Source organism: Equus quagga, chromosome 3 (assembly GCF_021613505.1).
Source record: "Equus quagga isolate Etosha38 chromosome 3, UCLA_HA_Equagga_1.0, whole genome shotgun sequence".
In the NCBI taxonomy this organism is placed as follows: domain Eukaryota; kingdom Metazoa; phylum Chordata; class Mammalia; order Perissodactyla; family Equidae; genus Equus; species Equus quagga.
This window is the reverse complement of record NC_060269.1, coordinates 81,532,588-81,554,292: the sequence shown is the minus strand read 5'-3', so window position 1 is coordinate 81,554,292 and position 21,705 is coordinate 81,532,588. Positions and strand designations below refer to the sequence as shown.

Here is a 21,705-nt window from a genome sequence, read left to right as displayed (position 1 = left end):
TGCTGGAGCCAAATCTCATTGAAGATGTATTTTGCCTAGAAAAATATACTTAAAAAAAAAAGATTGTTTCTGTATTCAGTTAATTAGAGAAACACCTTTTTTAAAAGCAGCTAATTATTAAAAGCATAGTATAAAAGCCTACTTTAAATTCCATAACAAAAATATTCAAGTCTTTAATTCTAAGTAAATGGATGAAACGAGAAGAAAACGTGGAAACTTGATTTGAATGGATTGGTTCAAGGCATTTTTAAAAAGGAAGTGTTGAACTTTCAAATATATGTCATTCAGGAAATGTGCTTTGCTCACTTGCATAAAGCAATGCAAAACATGAAATAAAAAGTTTTACAGAAGGTAGTCTTAGCCTTTAAGAAGCTTACAATTAACAAAAGAGGCAAAATGTTTATATGACTCTCCTAATAGAGAAAATAGTGTAAGTGTCACGAATGGTGCAATAGTGTCATGAATGCTAGTGGTGTGTAATGAAGAAAGTGTTTAATTTCAGCAGTGGTGATTAAAGAAGGCTTTATGGGTAGACTTTGATCTTGATTGTTGCCTCTTAAAATCCTACCTAACTTTCACAATGTGTGAGAGATAGCCACTCTAACAGAGAGAAAGTGTGAACAAGTCTTGCAGCCATGAAAATATTAAACATAATATCTCTGTGGCACTAGAATAAGTATTTTACATCATATCATCTAATCTTCTCAATAGCTCTATGAGGTAGGTAATATTATTATCACAATCTTACAAATAGGAAAACAGAAACAACTGATGGGTAACTTGTTCCCAAAACTTAGCTAAGAAGTGTCAGAGCTGAGATTTAACGTCAGACCAGAGCCTATACTCCTAACTATGTGTAATGACTATAAAGAGGTTGCAGTGACCTATCACCCAAAAATATAATAAGGGCTAATCTTGGAGAGAGAGATTATTATGTACAGGCCCTGTTCTAAGTGCCTTACATGTGTCATCTCATTTACTCCTCACAACAATCCTCTGAGATGATGATGATGATGATGATGATGATTTTACAAATGAAAAAAACTGAGGCAGTAAGAGGTCAGGTAACTCAAAAGCATGTTGAGAAGCCTGAATTCAAACACTGATAATCTCATATTATATGATAATATTGTATTCCTTGCTTTCAACCACTAGAGTATTTTGATGCTATAGAAATAAGAATAAGATTGATTTCTGACAAACTGTGAAATAAAAAATGTTTACAAATGAAATGTAGAGAATCATCTTTATTAAAGAGAGACAATGACTTCAAGCCTGCGTATCTTCAATGTATTAACATCATTCAAGGAAAAATATTATATGTCAATTCAGGTTTGGTTATCATTGGAAGCATGGAAACAGGACAGTCATTGGGCCAAAGTAGGCTGACTCATCAGCAGAAAATAACCTCTTGCCTACACAATAACCATTCTCCATTTTAAATTTACCAACAAAATGCCAAATTTATTTGAGAGAGCAATACTTCCAGTTGAAAAACTACATTGCCCAGGATCTCTTACAGCTGAGGTTTGTGATATAATATCATCAAGAACTGTGAAGGTCTGAGACTTTGCCCTACTTTCAAACTATCAAGTGACCCTGCATCAATTTCATGATTATTGGCAGAAAACACTACATTCCTGGGTTGGAGAGAAAGGACTTTAATACCCATGGCAAAGCAAGCAGCATTAACCTTGTATTAATGTTTGTTCCTCTTGGCCTCAAGTCCCGCAGGCTATGTGGAGACACTCAGGTGGATGCTGTAGATGCAGTGGGTTTGTATGACAGCTAAGGAGCCCCGACTTAGGGAATCTGTATCTTTTATAATGGGCTTCTAGTAAACCTGCTCAGCATGTGTCCTGGAAGGATACATTATTTTTTCCTGTAAATAAGTCTCTTCTCCTATCTAGGGAGAGCTTCTGCTTGCAAAATGTGCAGTAATATGAGAGACTTATGGAGAATTCTCTCCTCAAAATATTTACTCTTTGTTTCTACAACATTTTTGGCTCCTAGCAAATTTCTCCATGAATATGCCTGTCTAAGACCAATCTGGTTAATCTGACCGACAGAAGTCGGGATCAAATCTATTTAATTTGTCTCCTCTGCATTTGTTTAAGGATATCATAAACAAGATTTTAATGAGCAGGATGATCTCAGCCATGCCCAGCAGGGTCCTGGACTCAACCAGCTGAACAAATTCCATGACCATCAAGAATCTACTTTAAAAAGTCAGAGAGCTTTCTCCTTAAATTTCTGTATAAACTTTTCTACTTAGCCAGAGACATTAATCCAAGTACAATAGGATTTATTTGTAATTGAAAGATTCCATCTTTCTCACAAGGAGAAAGTCTGTCATCTATAACCATCTTGACCAGTGAGTTGATGCTGACCTGAATGACTTCCAAGGCTGAAGTGGTGCCATTGATCACTTCAGTGAAATTCAGGGGAAAATTTCTAGTCAGACAAATCCTTTCATGGGGAAAACTACCTACAGGACCCATATAAATTGCAAGGTAGATATTGCTGTATGTGGCTCCCCCAAATAAATAAGGGTAGCCTCACTTTAGGAGATCTCAACAGAGTAGTACATTATCTGCCACTGGTATTTACTTCAACACTTGAAGGTCACTTATAGCAACCCTAATGTGCAACTCATCTGTCTTTGGGAGGGAGGTAACCTCTACACAAGAACTACAGTCTTGGAAGTTCACATGACATCCCTGGTTAGGGGAGAGGTAAGAGTGGAGGGAAGGGTTAGTTAGAATTGCTGAGCCCCCCTAAAACACATCAATAGGGCCTCCAATATGACCTCCTTGCCAGCTGTTAGTGCTAAGCTTTCTCAATTTATATAGAATATTTGAGTCCAGTTTGTGTTGAGGAGAATCAGTCTGAAGGAAATTGGTGCAATCTAGTTTATAACATGAAATTTCAGTAGTATATTATTATTTGTCAATCACCGTATATACATGCCCCTTTACCCCTTATGCCCACCCTCAAGTCCCCTTCCGCTCTGTTAACCACTGATCTGTTCTCTTTGTCCATGTGTTAGTTTATCTTCCACGTATAGGTGATATCATATGGTGTTTGTCTTTCTTCGTCTGGCTTGTCACACTTAACATAATACTCTCAAGGTCCTTCCATGTTGTTGCAGATCAGATGATTTTGTATTTTTTATGGCTGAGTAGTATTCCATATATATATATATATATATACCACATCCTCTTTATCCATTCATCAGTCGATGGGCATTTGGGTTGCTTCCACATCTTGGCTATGTAAATAAACTTTTCTTGGAACACAGCATGTTCATTTGTTTGTATACTGTCTGTGCCTGCTTTTGATCTACAATAGAAGAGTTGAGCAATTGCAATAGAAACAGGATAACCCATAAACCTGAAATATCACTATCTGGCCTTTAAGAATTTATTTACCAATCCCTATTCTATGACTTCAGTCTAGTAACTTTCTTAACACCCTATGTAATGAGTCAGAATAGGGATGGAAAAGGTATTTGGAAACATTGACAGATTTTTTGCATGAGGAGTGCATCCCCCACTGTTTCCAGGAGACTTTTTGGTAAGATTAAGGAAATGGTGATCAAATTGTGGGTACAGACCTCTGGTGAGGAATAGCAGATCCAGCAGTCAGTTAAATTTAAGGCACTTATTCCAGTTTGAAAGGTCTGTGCCAGGAGACCTTTCTTCTGAACAACTCCAGGAGTTGTTCTGAAAGACAAAGATCATTAGTGTCCATCCCTTCTCCCTATTTCTAGGGTCTAAGCATGTTCTCTTCCCAGGTGTTGGAGTTGTTGCTCTCCGTCCAGCTCCAGAAATTTGATGTATCCCATTCCAATTGCTGTAACTTTATCTTTTTCTCCATTTACTCCTATTTGCACCTCTCATCAGGAATGATTAGGTGCAAAAGAGACAAGGACATTTTTATAAAACTTACAGAGACCAATTGTGTCTCGTACTTTGGCCTGCATTGGCCATTATAGGAGGACTTGACAAACAGCATACTCACAAAATGCTCATTATCTTTATGATCCACAATCACAGCAATCCAACAAGAGACTCCAGAGGCTGAGATAGAATTAAGTCCAAATCCCCCTAAGCTCTCTGTAGGCCAGGCTGCCACTCAGGTTGATGTGGGGAAACATAAAGAAGCATCATGCCCAGGACAGACATCTGAGCCCCAACAACAATAACTACAAAAATCAAAAAAAACTATGCCTATATTTAAAAAAGAAAGGTCTAAATAGCAAGAAATTAAACTTCCACTTTCAGAATATAGCAAAATAAGACTGTATTAAACCCAAAGTAGAAAACAGAAAATATTAAAAACATGAGTGCAGATTAAAATGAAATAGAAAACTAATAGTTTAACATTAATTTCTATAAGATTAATAAAATTGATAAGCCCCTAGCAAAATCAATCAGTATATTTAAAAAAAAAAAACACAGAAAACAAAAGGTATCAGTATCAGGAATAAAAGAGAAAATATCACTACAGATCCTCCGCACAAAACAATATTGTACTAGAAGTTCTACCCACTGAAACAAAACAAGGAATAAAAACTAATATGCATACAGTTTCAATAGGAAGAAGTATAAATGTCTCTATTTGTTAATACTCAATTATATACAAAGAAAATCCAATATAATCTCCAAAATCTTCTACTAAAACTTTTAAGTTAATTTAGTGAGTTTATAGCCTAAAAGGTGAATATTTGAAACTAATTATATATCTCTATAACAGCAGTAAAAAATTGGAAAGTGAAATAAACAGAAATATGAAAACATCAAATGGCTTAGAATAAATCTACAAAATATTGCAATGTGTTTACACCAAAAACTACAAAACTTGACAAAAGCAATTAAAAAAGACCTAAATAATGGAGAGATATATGTTCATGATTTAGAAAATGTGATATTGTTAAGATGCTCATTCTCCATGAATTGATTTATAGATTCAATGCAATCAGTATCAAAATATCTCAGGCTCTTTAAAAGAAATTGATCAGCTGATTCTAAAATTTAAATGGAATGTCCGAAGATCTTGTATAATCACAAGAATATTGAAAAAAAAGTAAAACTGGATTAAATGCTTTACCTAATTTCAAGGCTCATTTCGTATTGTCCTAGGATTGACAAACAGATCACAATAAGATTCAGAAATCACACCATATGTACATAGTCAATTTTTTGTTGACCAACATGCCAAGTCAATTCAGTGGGGGAATGTTCTTAACCAATAGTATTTGAACAACTGTGTTTTTGTATGAAAAGAAAGAAAAAAGAAAAAAAACTTTGACTGCTATCTCACACTATACAAAAATTAATTCAATTGATCTTAGACCTAAACTAAAAGCTAGAATTATAAATCTTTTAGAAAAAAAATAAGAGAATATATTTGTGACTCTAGGGTATACAGAGATTTCTTAGACACATCAAAAGGAACTAACCAAATGCACACAATAATTTGGACTTCACCAAAATTAAACATTTCTACTCATTAACAGACACCATTAAGAAAGTAAATAGGCAAACTACAAACCTGGGAATACATTTCAGTACATACATCCGAAAGACTTACATAAGCACATAGGCTATGGAAAGAGCTCAGAGAATTAAAAGAAGAAAACAAAACAAAACTCCCACAAAGAAACAATATGAGACCAAGAAAAATAGACAATTAAAAATGGCAAAAGGCTTATGCAGACAATTCATGTAAGAAGATATATAAAAGGCCAATAAACACAAGAAGAACTCCTCAATGTTTCTTGTCCATAGGTAAATGCAAATTAAAACAAGATATCAATTTGTACCCTCTGGATTGGCTGAAGGCCATTACTACATGTCGCCAAGAATGTGGCATAACTGGAACTCTCATACTTTGCTGGTTGAATGTAAAAATGTACAACCATTTTGGAAAGTTGATTGGACATAAAAATGTACAAGCACTTTGAAATCTGTTTGGCAGTTTCTTACGAAGTTGGATAAACATCTGCCTTATGTTTTCCCCATTTCACTCCCAGGTGTTTTCCAAGATAATGAGAATGAGTATCAACACCAACTCTTATATTAGAATGTTCATATGAGCATTATTCATTGTGTCCAAAACTAGAAACAACTTAAATGCCCATCATTTTGAAAATGGTTAAAAGCATTGTAGCGTATCTCCACAATGGACTACTATCCAGCAGTAAGAAAGAATGAACCATTGAAGTATGCAGCCACATTATTTTGAGTGAAATAAGCCTGAAATAAAAAGAGTACATGCTGCATTATTCCATTTTTATAAAGTGTAATAAAATACAAAACTAATCATGGTGATACCAATCAGAAAGTGGTTTCATCTCTGGATCACGAGTGGATTGTGTAGAAAAGGGCACAATCTTCTGTGGTAACACAAATATTTAATATCTTGTTTTGAATGGTAGTTACAGCAGAATACAATAAATACTCTTTGAACTGCACATGTAAGGTCTGTTATTTTATTGTACATAAATTGTACCTTAATAAAATTTAGAAGACAGAAAATCCCGTCAAATAGTTGAAGACAAAAACAATTTTAAAAAAAGGAAAGAAGGGCAGCCCAGTGGCATAGTGGTTAAGTTCGCACACTGTTTCCATGGCCTGGGGTTCACAGGTTTGGATCCTGGGTGCAAACCCAGCACCACTTCTCAAGCCACACTGTAGCAGCATCCCACATAAGATATAGGAAGATTGGCAAAGATGTTATCTCAGGGCCAGTCTTCCACAAGCAAAAAGACGAAGGTTGGCAACAGATGTTAGCTCAGGGCCAGTCTTCCTCACACACAGAAAAAAAAGTGGGGGAAAAAAGCAAAAAGGGAAAAAATCAATTTGCCTATCAAAATTTTAAACTAAGTAGCATGATTGACTCATGATCACTTACAGATTACAGAGTCATAGACAAAAGGTTAGAATTGAATGCAGTGGACACCCAAAACCCAAATTTGGTAGTAGATCAGAATGACTAGAAGAGCTTTTTAGTCATCATAATACCTGGGTCCCATCCCAGTCTCCTGAAATCAGAATTTTGGCAAGGTAGGCAGCAACGACATGTATATTTTAACACTTCACAAGTGATTCTGATGCAGCCAGCTTTGTTCCTCGATGAGGCATTTGGAAACAAGACGTTTCAACAGGACTCTTCTTCAGCATCTTTGATCAGTAACATTGTTTCTCCCACCAGGATACTCCGAGAGAGAGAAACTATATTTTGAAGAATCCTGTTTCACATTTGGACATTGGACATTTCTAGTTGTCAGAAAGTTTTTCTTTAAACGATTGATTTTTTTGGAATAACATAAGTAATCTTTTGCTTATATTCATTTATCAGTAAGCAAAGAAAATGACTAAACCCTCCTTAGATTTCTACTGCTTAAGTACCAAGAGCAACTTCCCATTTCCAATATGGTGTGCTTTTCAGACATTCCGTCTTTCTAAATACTTTATCCCCATCTATTCTAGTTTTTCAGTATCTCTGCATCTGATCTGACATATTTACTGATTACACAATATGCCACAGGCTATCTTATTGCCTTAGAGAGATGAGACCTTTGCTTCTTTTTAGAAAAATAAAAAACACTTTTACCCTGTTGTGTTTTCTCATAATTTCTGCTTTTTAAAAAAAATTTATATTAAATCTTTATTGTATTGCTTATTATATTCCCCTTCTCTTAGAATTTTACATCACCCTCGATTTACTTAGCTTTCAACCAAATCTCTGAGAGAAAGTTTGGTCAGGTAGGTGGAATGTGATATCCAGGAAGGCACGTTAACAGCAATTGGCAGTAGTCGGGGAAGGCTCAGTATCAAAGAGGCCTAGGGAAGGAATTACTTGAATGTACCAGCCAGTTCCAGCATTAAGGAACTGACAACATACAGAAAGCAGAAAGTTAGAGGAGTAGGTGGTCCTTAAAACAGAAGAAAGTGATTGTTTTAATGGGAGGATTCTATTCTGAGAGTATTGATGGCAGAAAAGTTGAATTTCAGGGCTGGGAGGACTGAACAGCACTGATGGACGAGAGAGACAAGCAGTAAGGTTGAAGTGCTCTTCATCAAATGAGCTACTTGGGTTCTTTAATTTCCTTTGCCCAAAACAATATTGGTCCCACAGCCTAGGACTAGGATAGATTTACTGATAGATCTGTTAGATGGATGTAGTTATGGATACTAGAGGGATAATATGATGACAGGGATCTGAGCAGCTTGTTACAGTAATGACATAGAGAAATGAACTCATTGAAAGTAGTTAGATCCCCTCTTACCATATTTTCATTTCTGCTTCGGTTCATGCATTGGCTTTATTCTTAGCCAAGACAGATGACACTGGTGACTCGAAGCATATCCTTACAGATTATTATACTAAAGAAAGATCCTTTGCTTTCTTTGTTCATAAATCTACTATCATACATATTGATATATACCCATATACCAAATCTCAGGGCCTGTTTGGGTCCTGTGCTAATCCCTGGAACAGATAATTTTGTCAGGGACATGGCAGGCTCTCAGTCACCAGCCTGAGTCACACGATGACCCTCTGGGTGGAGGGTAGGCATACCTGGACACATGCGCTTCCCTTTCCAGTTTGAAGGAAACTTTGCTTATAAGAAAACAATTCTTTAAATATTAATTAGATTATGTTAAATTAATTAATTATATTAAATTAGTTTGATTTTAAATTTTAGTTTAATATTATTAAATGGAATTACATTAAATATTTATTATTAAGTTTAGAAATTATAAATATTTGTCTTTATAGTTCAACATTAAAATTGCTTTTAAAACATACACTTTTTAGGTTTAGTTTGAATTTGGTTTTTTTGGTTTGTTTTGGTCAGCTTAAACTTATTTTATATTCTTAGCCTTTCTGACATTTTTCTTATAATTTCAGGATAGTATTTTCTCTTTTACAACATAATTTTTGACCATATGTAAATGTCTACCATAATTTGTTAAACTAAGTGTTTCTGAAAATCAGAGACCTGAAAGTGAGAATTAGGTGTTGATAAAATAAAATGTCTTAGCATGGAAATGACTAAATCAAATATATACTTAAGTACTACCCTTAAGTACCTCAGTATATCACTCTTTCCTTACAATTAAGTTGCCATATGGTAGCCCCTTTGAAATGAACACTGGGTGACCAGCCTCATGAATGCATTCCTAAGAATCACAGCATTCATCCCATACGGTCTGGATGTAGGTTTAATCAAGGCCCATAAAATGGACACATTCCTCTTAATTGATTGCAAATGTTTATAATTACCCTGAGAGTGTTTTCAAATGTCTGATGACTATAATATTATTAACTACCTCTCTAGACAGTCTTAAAGCTGTTTATTACTCGTTTGGCCACTTTCCAGCTTTCAGTTCTCTCATTTTACTCCAAAGTGCATCAATAAGCATATAATTAATCCTAGCAGGTTATTGAACTATTTCCTTTGTATTAGTACATATTATGTCAAATAGGTAACAATGATATATTCTACTAGTTCAGATTTGTTCATCAATAAAAAGACCTTAAAAAATATTGATCAGCATTGCTGTAATGATAACCCTCATACTGAAACACTATGATCTAAAGCTAAAATCGCAAGTTCTTATCAAATAGAAAATCTCAATGATGGACTGACCGCTATTGCTGGATATGTCACCTCAAAATCTAATATAGCATATTATTATCTTTATTTTCTAAATATGCTATAGATGGCAAGGAAATAATAAAGACTCAAATTATTTTTGAAGTAAAGTTTCTTCTAAACAAAATTTTTTAAATCCCTCAATGGTTAAAAGCCTTATTTTCTCAGGAAAATAGGCTTTTATAGAGTATGCTTACTTGCTTACTTAGTTTGACATGAGCTTCTGTCACTTGCAAGAGAAAGGCTATTGGAAACAAGGCGTTTATAGAGTATACTTTGCTATTCATAAACTGGGAAAATCCATTCAGCTCAATGATGTATCTCATGTGTCCAGCAGTACGACATATTCCTTTTCATCTAAAAAAAAAGTCACAAGATTCTAAATATTACTTTTAAAGCTTGGCATTCTGTCATGATTTCAGAAACACCAACACTGGCTGAATGCAGCACTGAAGTCTCCTGCTCTCAAGTGAGATCTTGGTTGCATTAAGTGATCAAAGTAATTAAATGTGCCTAACCTACTCAAATGAGAGGGAGAGATGAGGAGAGGAAAAAACTCAGATTTACATAGACTTAGTGACAAATCTCTTTTCCTACCAAATTCAGTATTTTAAAGGTGATATTTGAATACAATGATCAGAATTACTGTTTGATATATTCCAGAGAAGGTCACTAAATTTAGTTAAATTGCAACTACAATTTGGAAAATGAAAGAGTATTGTAAGATTCCTCTATCTCTGCTCCATCTGTTTTATCATCAGATAGTGTAGATAACAAACTCCTTGAGGGAAGGGATTGTTTCTGTCTTGCTCAACATTCTCTTCTATGTACCTCTCACCATGCTTGGCATATACTAAGCAGAGACTTGGTTCCAAAAAGGATCTATCCGGATGCAGACAACTGGTTTGCAATGAACAATAGGATGTCAGACTTCTGGTTGGGGGTCAATTTAGAAATATGTTTATACGTTAGATTCTGATGTAGACTGGGATTTTTTTACCCTGGTCTACTTAAACCATTTTTAATATAGACATTAAATTTAATCTTATATTACTGATCATAATAAAGTCATTATTTTACACTATTTTACACATTATTTTATTTAATTTAATAACTAAATCATTGAGCTTCAATCAGCTTTCTCCAACTTCTTGGAGAGTTGTTGTGGGAAGTGGTCTAAATAAGTTACACAATTCAGATATCAGAGAAACTGATGGTTGCTAGGATATCAAGATCTGAGGATGTTACCTAGATCAACTTTTAGTCCTTATCAAGATTTTCTTTTGTTTTCCATTTTTCCATAGAAAAAGACAGCAGAAGAAAATTAAGAATAAATGGGACTTTTGACTGGGTTAATAAAGTCTTGATAATGAAAATATACATTGCTTAGAAATTTGTAGCTTGCGAACTGCTTTAGTATTTCACACACCCTATTTCTTTTTATCAGAACAACCCAGTAATTAGCTTAAATAATTTTCTTTTCACATTGATAAGTTGTGGTTAGTTGCTACTTATCCTATGCTACCATTCCTTTGTTCCATTTCTTGTATTGACATTAATCACATTAAAACATAATTATCTGTTTAATCTGTCATCCCTTCCACTGAACTGGACATACCTCAACGGTAAGAACTCTGCCTTCACTTTCATCACCAAAGTATCAGATTTTCAGCACAAGACTTCGTATTAGTCAATAGCCTTTCTCTGGCAAGTGACAGAAGCTCATTTCAAACTAAGTAAGCAAAAAAAAAAATTCTGATTGACTCACGTAGTTGGAAAATCTATGGAACATCTGGCTTCCCTCTGCTTCACTTCGCTTATTGGTTTCATTCTCAGTTTCTGTCTAAGCACACCAGCTCTTGCAATCCCAAAGTTACATCATTACAACTCATGATACAAAAGAGGGATCATTTCTTTTTAATTATTCATATATCAAATTTCAATCCCTATTTGAGCCCTGTGACTATTCCTGAACTAATTTGTTAGGCCAAGGACATGGAGAGCTCAAATTGACTATCCTGGGACACATGACCATCCAGTAATAGATTGTAGAACAAAATAAAAGTGGAACACCAGGGATGGGTCCAGGTTTATTTCTTGAATGAAAAATGAGGTCTTGTCCCTTGAATAAAAGAGAAGAAGCACTGGGAAGGTAAAAACAACAGACATTAGCTATACAATTTGTTCCAAGTTTACAGGGCTATATGAGTAACAAAGTAAGGATCCAAACCTGGTTTTCTGACATCATGTGTAGTGTGTTTTCCCCTATAAAAAGTGATTTCAGAAAAGAAAAATGCAGTGTTGACTAGAAATGATTTATAAGGGCTTTTCACGTCAACTTACCCTGGAAACCAAAATAGCTTTGCCTCCATAAACGCAAGGAATATTCCCTAATGCTTTCTGTCCTGCGCCACCCAAATCTCCTTCTCAATGGAAGTACTTATTTTCTCAGCAGCTGACTGCTCTCGCCAGGAATTGCCCTCAGCTGAGGAGAGCCACCAAAGTCCACACAGGATTATGGTCTCTTATTCCACCAGCCCTAACTTGGGATAACTCTGAAGGCCATCCCACTTCCAGAGGCCTGGGCAGGTCTCTGTTGAGACTGCATCACAGCTCTCCCTCTGCTGAATTTTGCTTATTTCCCTTGGTGCACAAGTGCTATTCCTGAGAGCAGTCCCTAGCAAATTTTCTGTTTTTCCTTCTTCTCAGAGTCAGCTTCCCTGGGAACCCAATCTTCTACAGCTTAGTAGGTTTTTCTTGGACCTGAAGGACAACTAGAGTTTGACTAAATCATAACTGAAAACAATTGAAGGTTTTGGGAAACGTCTTTATGTGTTTGTTATGTTTCTTAATATTTTTATTTAAAATGTTCCTCTATTTAAGTAAAATGTAATACGCACTACTAGTTGACGTGAATATCTATACTTCACCTTCTTATATAGTACGGAAAGAAAATAAATCATTAAGAGCAATGACAATATGCTAATCTAGGTTCTCCAATAACTACCCTGAGAAGCATGCAGATCAGACTGAGAGACCATAATCTAGGTGGAGTGTGGAATGTTTTGGTTATGTACATTTACTGGGGAGAGAGAGGATCCATAATCTTCATGATTTTCTCAAAGGAGTCTGTGATGCAAAGAAGATTAAGAAATTGCAGCATTGGTTCCCAAACTGATTTCTTAAGAATCATCAGTGAGAAAATCTCTAGGCTTCATCTTGAGAGTTTCAGATTCCATAGGAATGGAGTGAGGCTCAGAAATCTTTCTTTTCAACAAGTTCTCCAGATGATTCCAAAACAAAATTCAGTGGACCATGATTTGAAAAATGCCGACCTAAGGACTAACGTATACTTCTACATTAGTTTTCTATTGCTGGTGTAACAAATGACCATAAATTTAAAGGCTTAAACAACACAAATTAGTACTTTATAGTTCTGTAGGTCAGAAATCTGACATGGGATCTTAAAAAATGGGCTAAAACCAAAATATCTGCAAGGCTGTGTTCCTTTCTGGAGTTTCTCAGGGAGAAACTTCCTTACTTTTCCTGGCATCTTGAGACCATCCACATTTCTTCTCTCCAGATCCCCTTCCTCTGTGTTCAAAGCCAGCAATGTTGCATCTCTCTGAAGTTGCCCAAAAGTCAACTCATTCATCAGAAGTCAGATTTCCTTTTGAGTCTCATTTTCTGCCTCCCTCCTCCAATTTAAGGACCCTGTGATTATACTAGACCCACCCAAATAATATGAGATATCTCCCCATCTAAGGTCAGATGATTAGCAACCTTAATGCATTTGGCACATTAATTCCTCTTTGCTAGCTAACCTAAATATTCACAGATTCCAGGGGTTAGGACCTGGGCATCTTTGGAAGGTCACTATTCTGCCAACCACAAGCTCCTTTAGAGTGCCCAGGAAAAAAAGACTTTTTTTTCTTCCTAATCTTATGTTTAATAAATCAGTTAATGAACCTTCCACCACTTACTGTTATTTAATTATCTGGTCAGTAGAACTAATAGTGGCTGAAACTTCTGAATTGAAACTATTATTTAAATTTCTGTTATGAATAAACAGCACCCAGCCACACCCACAGGCCTGCAAGCTCCTTGAGGTCAGGCACCAAGTCTTGACTTTTCTATTCTCATTTCCTGCAAATTAATAGGCATACAGATAATGTAGTTGAATAATTGTGATGGTTGATTATGTTCATGAATTAGCAAAACCAAACTCCCACTCTCTCTTTTCATGACACTTTCCCACAGATCAGCTAATAGACAGCATGATTCTGGCTCTTCTCACATCAACCTTACCAGTTGCCACATATCATGAGTGTTTGGTGCTATTCTCAAACAAGCAAAGCTATTATTATTTAACTCCTGCAATCCAAGAGTCTAAAATATTGTGCTTGCTATTTGGGCCAGCTAGCCATCTGTAGATTTTAGTCAATTTCACCCTATTGGTGGATGAAGAAGTGGCCTCTTGACAAGTACTTATGTACTATTGTTAACAATGGCAGCAACTACCATGGGTTAGACCCTACACTGGATTTTGCACACATACACACAAGCCCTCACTAATATAATCTTTGAAGACATCTATAAAATAAATGTTTCTTCACTTACAGATCAGAAAAATTTTCAAAACTTTTACAATCACATCTCTAGGCAGTGATACCTAGAATTCCAGACTAAGGAAGCAGAGGGATAATAGCAACCTTTTATCACATCACTTTTCTGGCTAAATAACAATATAGATATTACTTAACTTCTGGTCAAAAATAAAAGCTAAAAGGTGTCATACTGTTCTGAATCAAGGAGAGATCATTTACAAGCTCAATTTGAATCATAGTGTCTAAGAAGTCACTCAGACAGACTACTTTTCATTCTACACACATAGCCCATCAGCCACTTAGTCAGATCCTCTACTTAAAACTTTCAACAGATTAAAACTCTATCTAGAATAGAATCAAAACCCCTTCCTGCATCTCACCAGAGTCCGCATAATCCAACCCTCCCTGTCCACACGGCTTCCCCTAACTCTGCTCTCCTCCTCACTAGTTTGGCTGCAGCCACACTGGCATGCTTAAGGTGCTTCAGACACAAGCTCCTCGCTGCCCTAGGGTATTTTCCTTTGCTCTTGTCCTCTCTTCATATTTCTTGCCTGGATAATGTCTTCTCATCCCTTAGATCACAGTATAAATACCAGTTTTCCAGAGAAACTTTCCCTGAGTATTCTAAGACTCATCTTCCTCCCCACCCTGTCATTAGCTACCAGAGCACCCCTATTGTTTGTTTCCAAGCACTTAGTGCCATTTGTATGTATTAGTTTGTTTACTTGTTTATTGTCTGTCTCAGTGTGGGGAAGTGTATTCACTGCTGTATTCCTTGCACTGTGTCCCATAGTCAATAAATGTTTTTTGGAACAATTTTTTTCTCAAACTTAAGGTATGAAATTGCACTGGCATATTATTTCTGTAAACAGAAGATTTTCTATAACGTGAATGATCTAGAGCCTTAGATCATGTTTTCTGAGTATCTTTTTTTATTTCAATATATTTTTGGTTTTGTTTGTCTTATATTTCGATGCACATTTGAGTAATAAACTAAAGAAACAACAACTAAAGAAACACATACAATTCAAAATCAAGGATCTGCTCTGACACGTGTTTTAAAGGTTTATTGATTCTGGGGTGGGCAAAAGCTTCTGTATTTTTAATGATTCCTGGGTGATTCTGATTCACACCAAAGTTTGAGAATGCCTGCTGGAGTGTATTCATAGTCCTGTTATATGTCTACCTGCGTCTGCTAAATTTCATCAGATCCAACCCTTTGTTTAATCCATGCTTGAATATTTTAGGCCCTTAGGTACTTTCTGACTTGGATGTTTAATGAGTACATAATACTTTTATTATTCCAGCTCTTTTATCTCTTGTTCTGCTCTAGATGAGGCTCTGTTCTTTTAAGGTGCTTTGATGCTGACATCTTGGGTTTATAAAATAATTAGGAATAAGGAATATAAGGTATAATTTATGCAATTATCTATTTTGAAGAGTTTGAGAGTTTTCAGATAACTAAACATATAATTTATAGTAATTGTTTTGAAGTAAAACTAATCACAGGAAGAAAGCAAAGGGTTTTTTAAATTAATTTGTAACCTTGCAAATAGAAACATTTATTATGAGCAAATGTCAGTTTCCAAATTTGTAGCTGTTTGTTTTCTTATTTGAAGTGCTTATATATTGCCTTTAATTATTAACATTGAAAAAACACATGAACTAATTATTTCCCTCGAGAGGCAAATTTTACTTGATGCAATCAGACACAATTAGGAATTTTGAGATACAGTCCATTCATAAAAAAGCAACCTACAATCCCATTTACTTCATAGTTTTCACCAATTTTTCCCTTTAAAGATTTTATGCCGTGGACATATACAGAAAAATATAACTTATTATACAGTAAAAGCAAAATCTGCTATATCAAAATTATATTGTGCTAGGTACATCTTCGAATCATATTTATCAATGTTGAGATCCCTTCTTCTGTAAACAGCCAATGTGGTGCTAGGAAAACTATTTGTAACATTTGAGATACTTCTTGTTCCTTAAATATATATCAAAGTATAAACTTATAAACTCTTTATTTAGACTAGAATTTACCCTCCTCATTTAAATGTGAAATGGACGCAATTTGTTATTTGATAATCTTTCAGAACTTTGCATATTTTGGAATGGATGTGTGAAGGTTTTGTTACAATTTGTTCTGCACACAAAGTACATTCCCCACACTCTTGAAAAGAAAACTCTCCTACCAAGTTTGCCAGATTTGAGCTAACGAGGTAGTACTCATAAAATAGACAAAATGTAGTTATTTTATTTGTGGTCTAAGTGACCAGAGAAGCTCTGAAGACAACCTCTCAAATCACTTTTTCTACTTAGATTGTAAAAGTCAAGTTTAGTGATATTGTTAGCTGTTTTAGGAAACATTAGTAATCTTGATTTAGATTCATCTGCCGTTAATGATATTCATGTTTACATGAGGTTAACATCACTTTTTAATGCTTTTTAATGCTGAGGAAAATAAGGAATGCACTTTCCTTATCTCACATTTGCTTTAGGGAAGTGAGGATTCTCCCTAACCACCTCCCTCCACCCTATCATAACATTGTGGGAGGTGAGATAATTTAGAAATTATCAGTGGAGAGAAAGAAATTCATTAAAAAAATAATAGTTCGTATGTTTTTCGTGTAAACACATTAAATCCTACTAAAGCTTAAACATATTTGAGAGTTCCATCAGCTACTCAGTTACTACTTTTACACAAACTACAGTGTCGAACAATAAACTATTCTGATATAAGTGAAATAGCTTTTACCTCCCTTCTGTGCTGTAATTCACTTTTTGATGGGCTTTTGATGTTCCTAGATATCCGTGGAATACAGGAGTTTTTGGACAAAGTATCTCAGCAGGGGATGGATGTTGCACTTCAGAAGGTAGAAAACAACATCAATAAAATGATCACCACTCTCTTCGATACCATGAGAATAGAGGAACTGAATCGCTATCGAGACACTCTCAGGCGAGCCATCCTTGTTATGAATCCTGCCACAGCCAAATCCTTCATTACTGAGGTAAGTAAAAGCTGTCATGGGCTGGGAGGAGCGGGTAAAAACCTAATGCTTTGGAATGGACTCCGCAGAGGAGAGGAAAATTAAGAGCAGTACAAGGGAATTAACTACACAGCTCTCATTAGCACTAATGGAGTGAGTTCCCTGCTCATGGCATTTACCTCATACTGTCTGGTTAATTGCTGAGAATGTTTGTATTTATATATGTTTAGGCACATGGCCAGGATGACGTTAAGAAATTCAAAGTGAGTTTAAAAGTGCCGTTGACCTGAATGAATATAACATGTTCAAGAATGAATTCACAAGTGCATAGTTCTCTAACTAATCCTTAAATTTTTTGGCAAGTAAAAATTTTACTTCTGAGAAAAGATTTACCTGAATTTCCTAAACATGATTACTTTTACAAAAACATATAGTGGATTTACTTCTGTTCTGTGAACTCTGCACCAGGACAAATAATTAAAACTGTCTGAAACTCTACAAAGTGATGACCACTGTACATTTTTTGATGCTGCATCCTCGAATTTTTAATCTTATCTGTTCATTTGCCTAGAAGCTCTGAAACTTTGTAAAACTACAATTAAGATTTTTTAATCATTGATATAACATCTCTTTGTGCTAAAATGCTTGCTGTTGCCTTACAAAGAATTGTTGTCAGCTCATTTTTGCCTTACTTCCAGTTTTAAATTTTATATAGTGCTAGAGCTAGTCTTGACATTACGTACTTTCACATGGGTCTTATTATTAGCGTTTTTAATTTTGCTGAGTTTATTTGACTAATACTTTTTCCTCATTCCTCAATTAAGCTTTCTTTAGCCCCCAAAATACTGCTATAAAGTCTCCAAATTAGGAATGTATAAGAAGTTCCTTGACTCTCTAATATAACTGGTGTCAAGGGACTCAAAGCAGAATATAAATCACTAAGAAGAATAAAACTTTCAGAAAATCATCAATAATAACTTTTTTGTTTTAATGGAAAATTTTGTGATGCAGTTTAAGAACAAATATAGAACTTTGACCTTTGCTAGTCTAGCCAATGACTTAAGAGAGTCTCATTGAACCACTAGATTTTTCCACCATAGGAAATGTAAAATAGGAAATATTCTTTCCTTCCTTCCTCCAAGAAACACAAAATCTACTAGAAGATTGAAGTCAAATATACAAAGACATGTAATAGACACTAGAATCTTAAAATTAGAGTAAATGAAGTTGAAGTATCTGTGGTCATTTTTGGCTGGGAAGATCAGAGAAGACTTCATTGAGAAGGCACATTTGAACCAGACTTAGCATCGTGAGTAGGGATTCACAAAAGGAAAATGGTATGTAACCTACAAATAGAAGTCCATTTCAGTCACTTTCTGGCCATGTGGTGTTGGCAAATTACTTAACATTTCTGAGCCTCCATTTTGTCATCAGTAAAATAATTATTAATCAATAATAATGATATATTGATTTCAACTTATTAAATTTGTAATTTAGATTACTGAGATATCCTATAATATGTCTTAAAGGGTTGGGAGGGTGGCACCTAGTAGATACTCAAGAAATGGTATCTTCTAGATCGCTTTTTCTAGCAGATGCTATGGCCCCCATCCTTGACTGTGACCTTTGCTATTTATAATAATCTGCTGCCTCCCTCTTTGTTCCCAAACACATAAAATCTACTTTTGTGATTTTCCTGGGAGACTTCTCCCCCTTTCTTTACCCAACCACCGTTTTTTGTCCCTCTCACTTGTCTTTCACAATCACTGATTTTATGTCTCCAAACTTTGGACTAAGCATATCCTACAGTCTCAAGCAGTGATGTAGAAGTGACAAAAAGAGTGTGAACCCACCCCCTTCCCTGTGCTATGCTGGCTGTACTGTTCTCTGGACCTCTACAGTGGTTGGTGTACACCTCCCAGCGTGCTTCTGCTCTCCCATGGGTTCTAGGAACATTTCCCCACTTACGATATAAGCTAACTCTTTAAGTACTAGAAACAGTCAATTCAAAAGGCAAACAGCACTGAATTCAAAAGGCAGGCAGCACTGAAGGTCTGGAGACACAAGGAATAGCTCCTGACTTAGAGGATCACTGCATCTAGTGGAGGAGGCAGGCATGTAACTAACAAAATGCAAAAGAAAAAGCTGTAGTAGTGATGGGTACACTGCAGGGAGTTTGGCTGGGGTCAGGAAAAGTTTCACAGAGAATTTGCTTTACTCGAATCTTGCAAAATGAATAAGAATTCATTAGGCAGACAATGACAGGCAAACAACAATTCAGTGTGTGTGTGTGTGTGTGTGTGAGGGATATATGGACAGAGTTTAAAAAGTCAAATACAACTGGGGGTTTTATAATGAAAAGGAAAAGTGCCGTGGTCAATTTCTTTCTACCTCTCGTTATTCTTTTCAGAAGGAATTACTTATTTTTTAATTTTTAAAATATAATTGATATTTACTTTTAGAATACTCTGTGGATTCACGTTTTTCAAGATTTAAAAGGTTCAAAAGAATAACCTCCTGCCATTGTTCCTTGAGCCCCTGATTTTCTTCTCTGAAGGCAGTATATCTTGTATGACATTTCAGGCATATACATACACTTTCACATATACATATTCATATGAGCACATGCACACACACACACACTTTTTACTCTTTTTTACACAAATAGTGGTATACCAAGTATAAGTTCTATGTCTGGATTTTTGTTATTGTAGTAATGTCAAGGAGCTCATTCCATTGGGATATACGAAGTGCTCTTAATAGCTGCATAATATTCTGTTGATAGATGGAGTCACTCTTAGCTCTTTAAATTTTCTATTTTTACTTAATCTGGTATTATTTGTTGTTATTTTATCTCCTACATTTCTGATATGAAAAATGAAGATTTAGTTAATTTGCTTCACCAATCCTCACACCTCACCTCAATATAACACAATGTTGAATAACTTCAAATAACATAGCCAGGCCTTTACTCTTATACTGTCCCCTCTACAGAGCACAGTGTCCCTAAGCTCCTTTCACCATGATCCACTCTTCAGCCTCCCAACTTCTAAGACATCCAACTTTACTTTGATATTGGGTGTGTAAGAATCATGTATTTTCTAACCTGTAATCATAAGTAAATCTTTCATGCTTTGGCTAAAAGTTGATTCTATAGGGTGGAAATCTATAAATGTGCTTATATTTTTATCACTATAAATACTTTTCCCTGCACAACAAAGTATTGAGATATTATTTTGTTGAGATATTTTCCTCACTCAGCTTCAGGTTTTTCATTTCAGTTATTACTTTCCTTACTTTTTCCTTCTTTTTATTGTTGTCTGCTACTTAATTTCTAAGTTCCTATCTTTAGTAGCAAATCTCCAAAATTTCTCTTTTCTGCCTGGAGCCTTCCTTCCCAGAACCTCTCTTTCCTGCCCTATTTCTGGCACTTCCTTCCTCATTCATCTGGGTCAGATCCCAAAATTCCTAGATTCCATGTCTTCTAGTTTCTTATTTTGCTGAAGAATATTCTGAAGTAACTTCCTAAAGAATGGTATGTGGAACATAGAGTTTATCATTCTTTTCATTTACGAAAATATATTTATTCTAATTTCATCCTTCATGAATAAGTTGGCTAATTATAAATTCCTAGGCTACAAATCATTTACCTCAGAACATCAATAGCATTAATGTATTGTATTCTGGCTCTCAGGTATTAGTCAGGTGACTAATAGAAATCCAATGGATGCCTCATTCGTATGCAGTTGAAGGCAGTTGGTTGTTTGCACCTTGAAACATTTTGAGAACTTTAACATTTTAAAAGTTCACAATTGTGTCTAAATGGGTTTCTTTTGCCATCCATTTCACTCCGTGCTTGGCAAACCTTTGTTTTCTTATTTTATTGAGGTCATAATAGTTGATAACATTGTAAAATTTCTGTTGTACATTATTATTTGTCAGTCACCATATAAATGTGCCTCTTTACCCCTTATGCCCACTCTCCAACCCCCTTCCCCTCTGGTAATCACTAATCTGTTCTCACTGTCCATGTGTTAGTTTATCTTCCACATATGAGTGAAATCATACAGTGTTTGACTTTCTCTGTCTGGCTTATTTCGTTTACCATAAAACCCTCAAGATCCATCCATGTTGTTCCAACTGGGATAATTTTTTTCTTTTTTATGGCTGAGTAGTATTCCATTGTACATATATACCACTTCTTCTTTATCCATTTGTCAGTCAGTGGGCACTTGGGTGGTTTCCACATCTTGGCTATTGTGAATAATGCTGCAATGAACATAAGGGTGCATAAGTATCTTTGAATTGTGGATTTCAAGTTTTGGATAAATACCCAGTAGTAGGATAGCCAGGTCATTTGGTATTTCTGTTTTTAATTTTTTGAAAAATACCCACACTGTTTTCCATAATGACTGCACCAGTTTGCATT

At 35.4% G+C, this 21,705-nt stretch overlaps 1 protein-coding gene across 1 annotated transcript in view; it reads left to right on the top strand.

Moving 5' to 3' along the window:
- The window catches only part of GRID2 (glutamate ionotropic receptor delta type subunit 2), a 1,366,457-nt gene that overhangs the window by 710,139 nt on the left and 634,613 nt on the right, over nt 1–21,705 (top strand). The window contains exon 4 of the mRNA XM_046657173.1: nt 17,092–17,297. Coding sequence (XP_046513129.1) covers nt 17,092–17,297 — 206 coding nt within the window. The remainder of the gene's footprint in view (nt 1–17,091; nt 17,298–21,705) is intronic.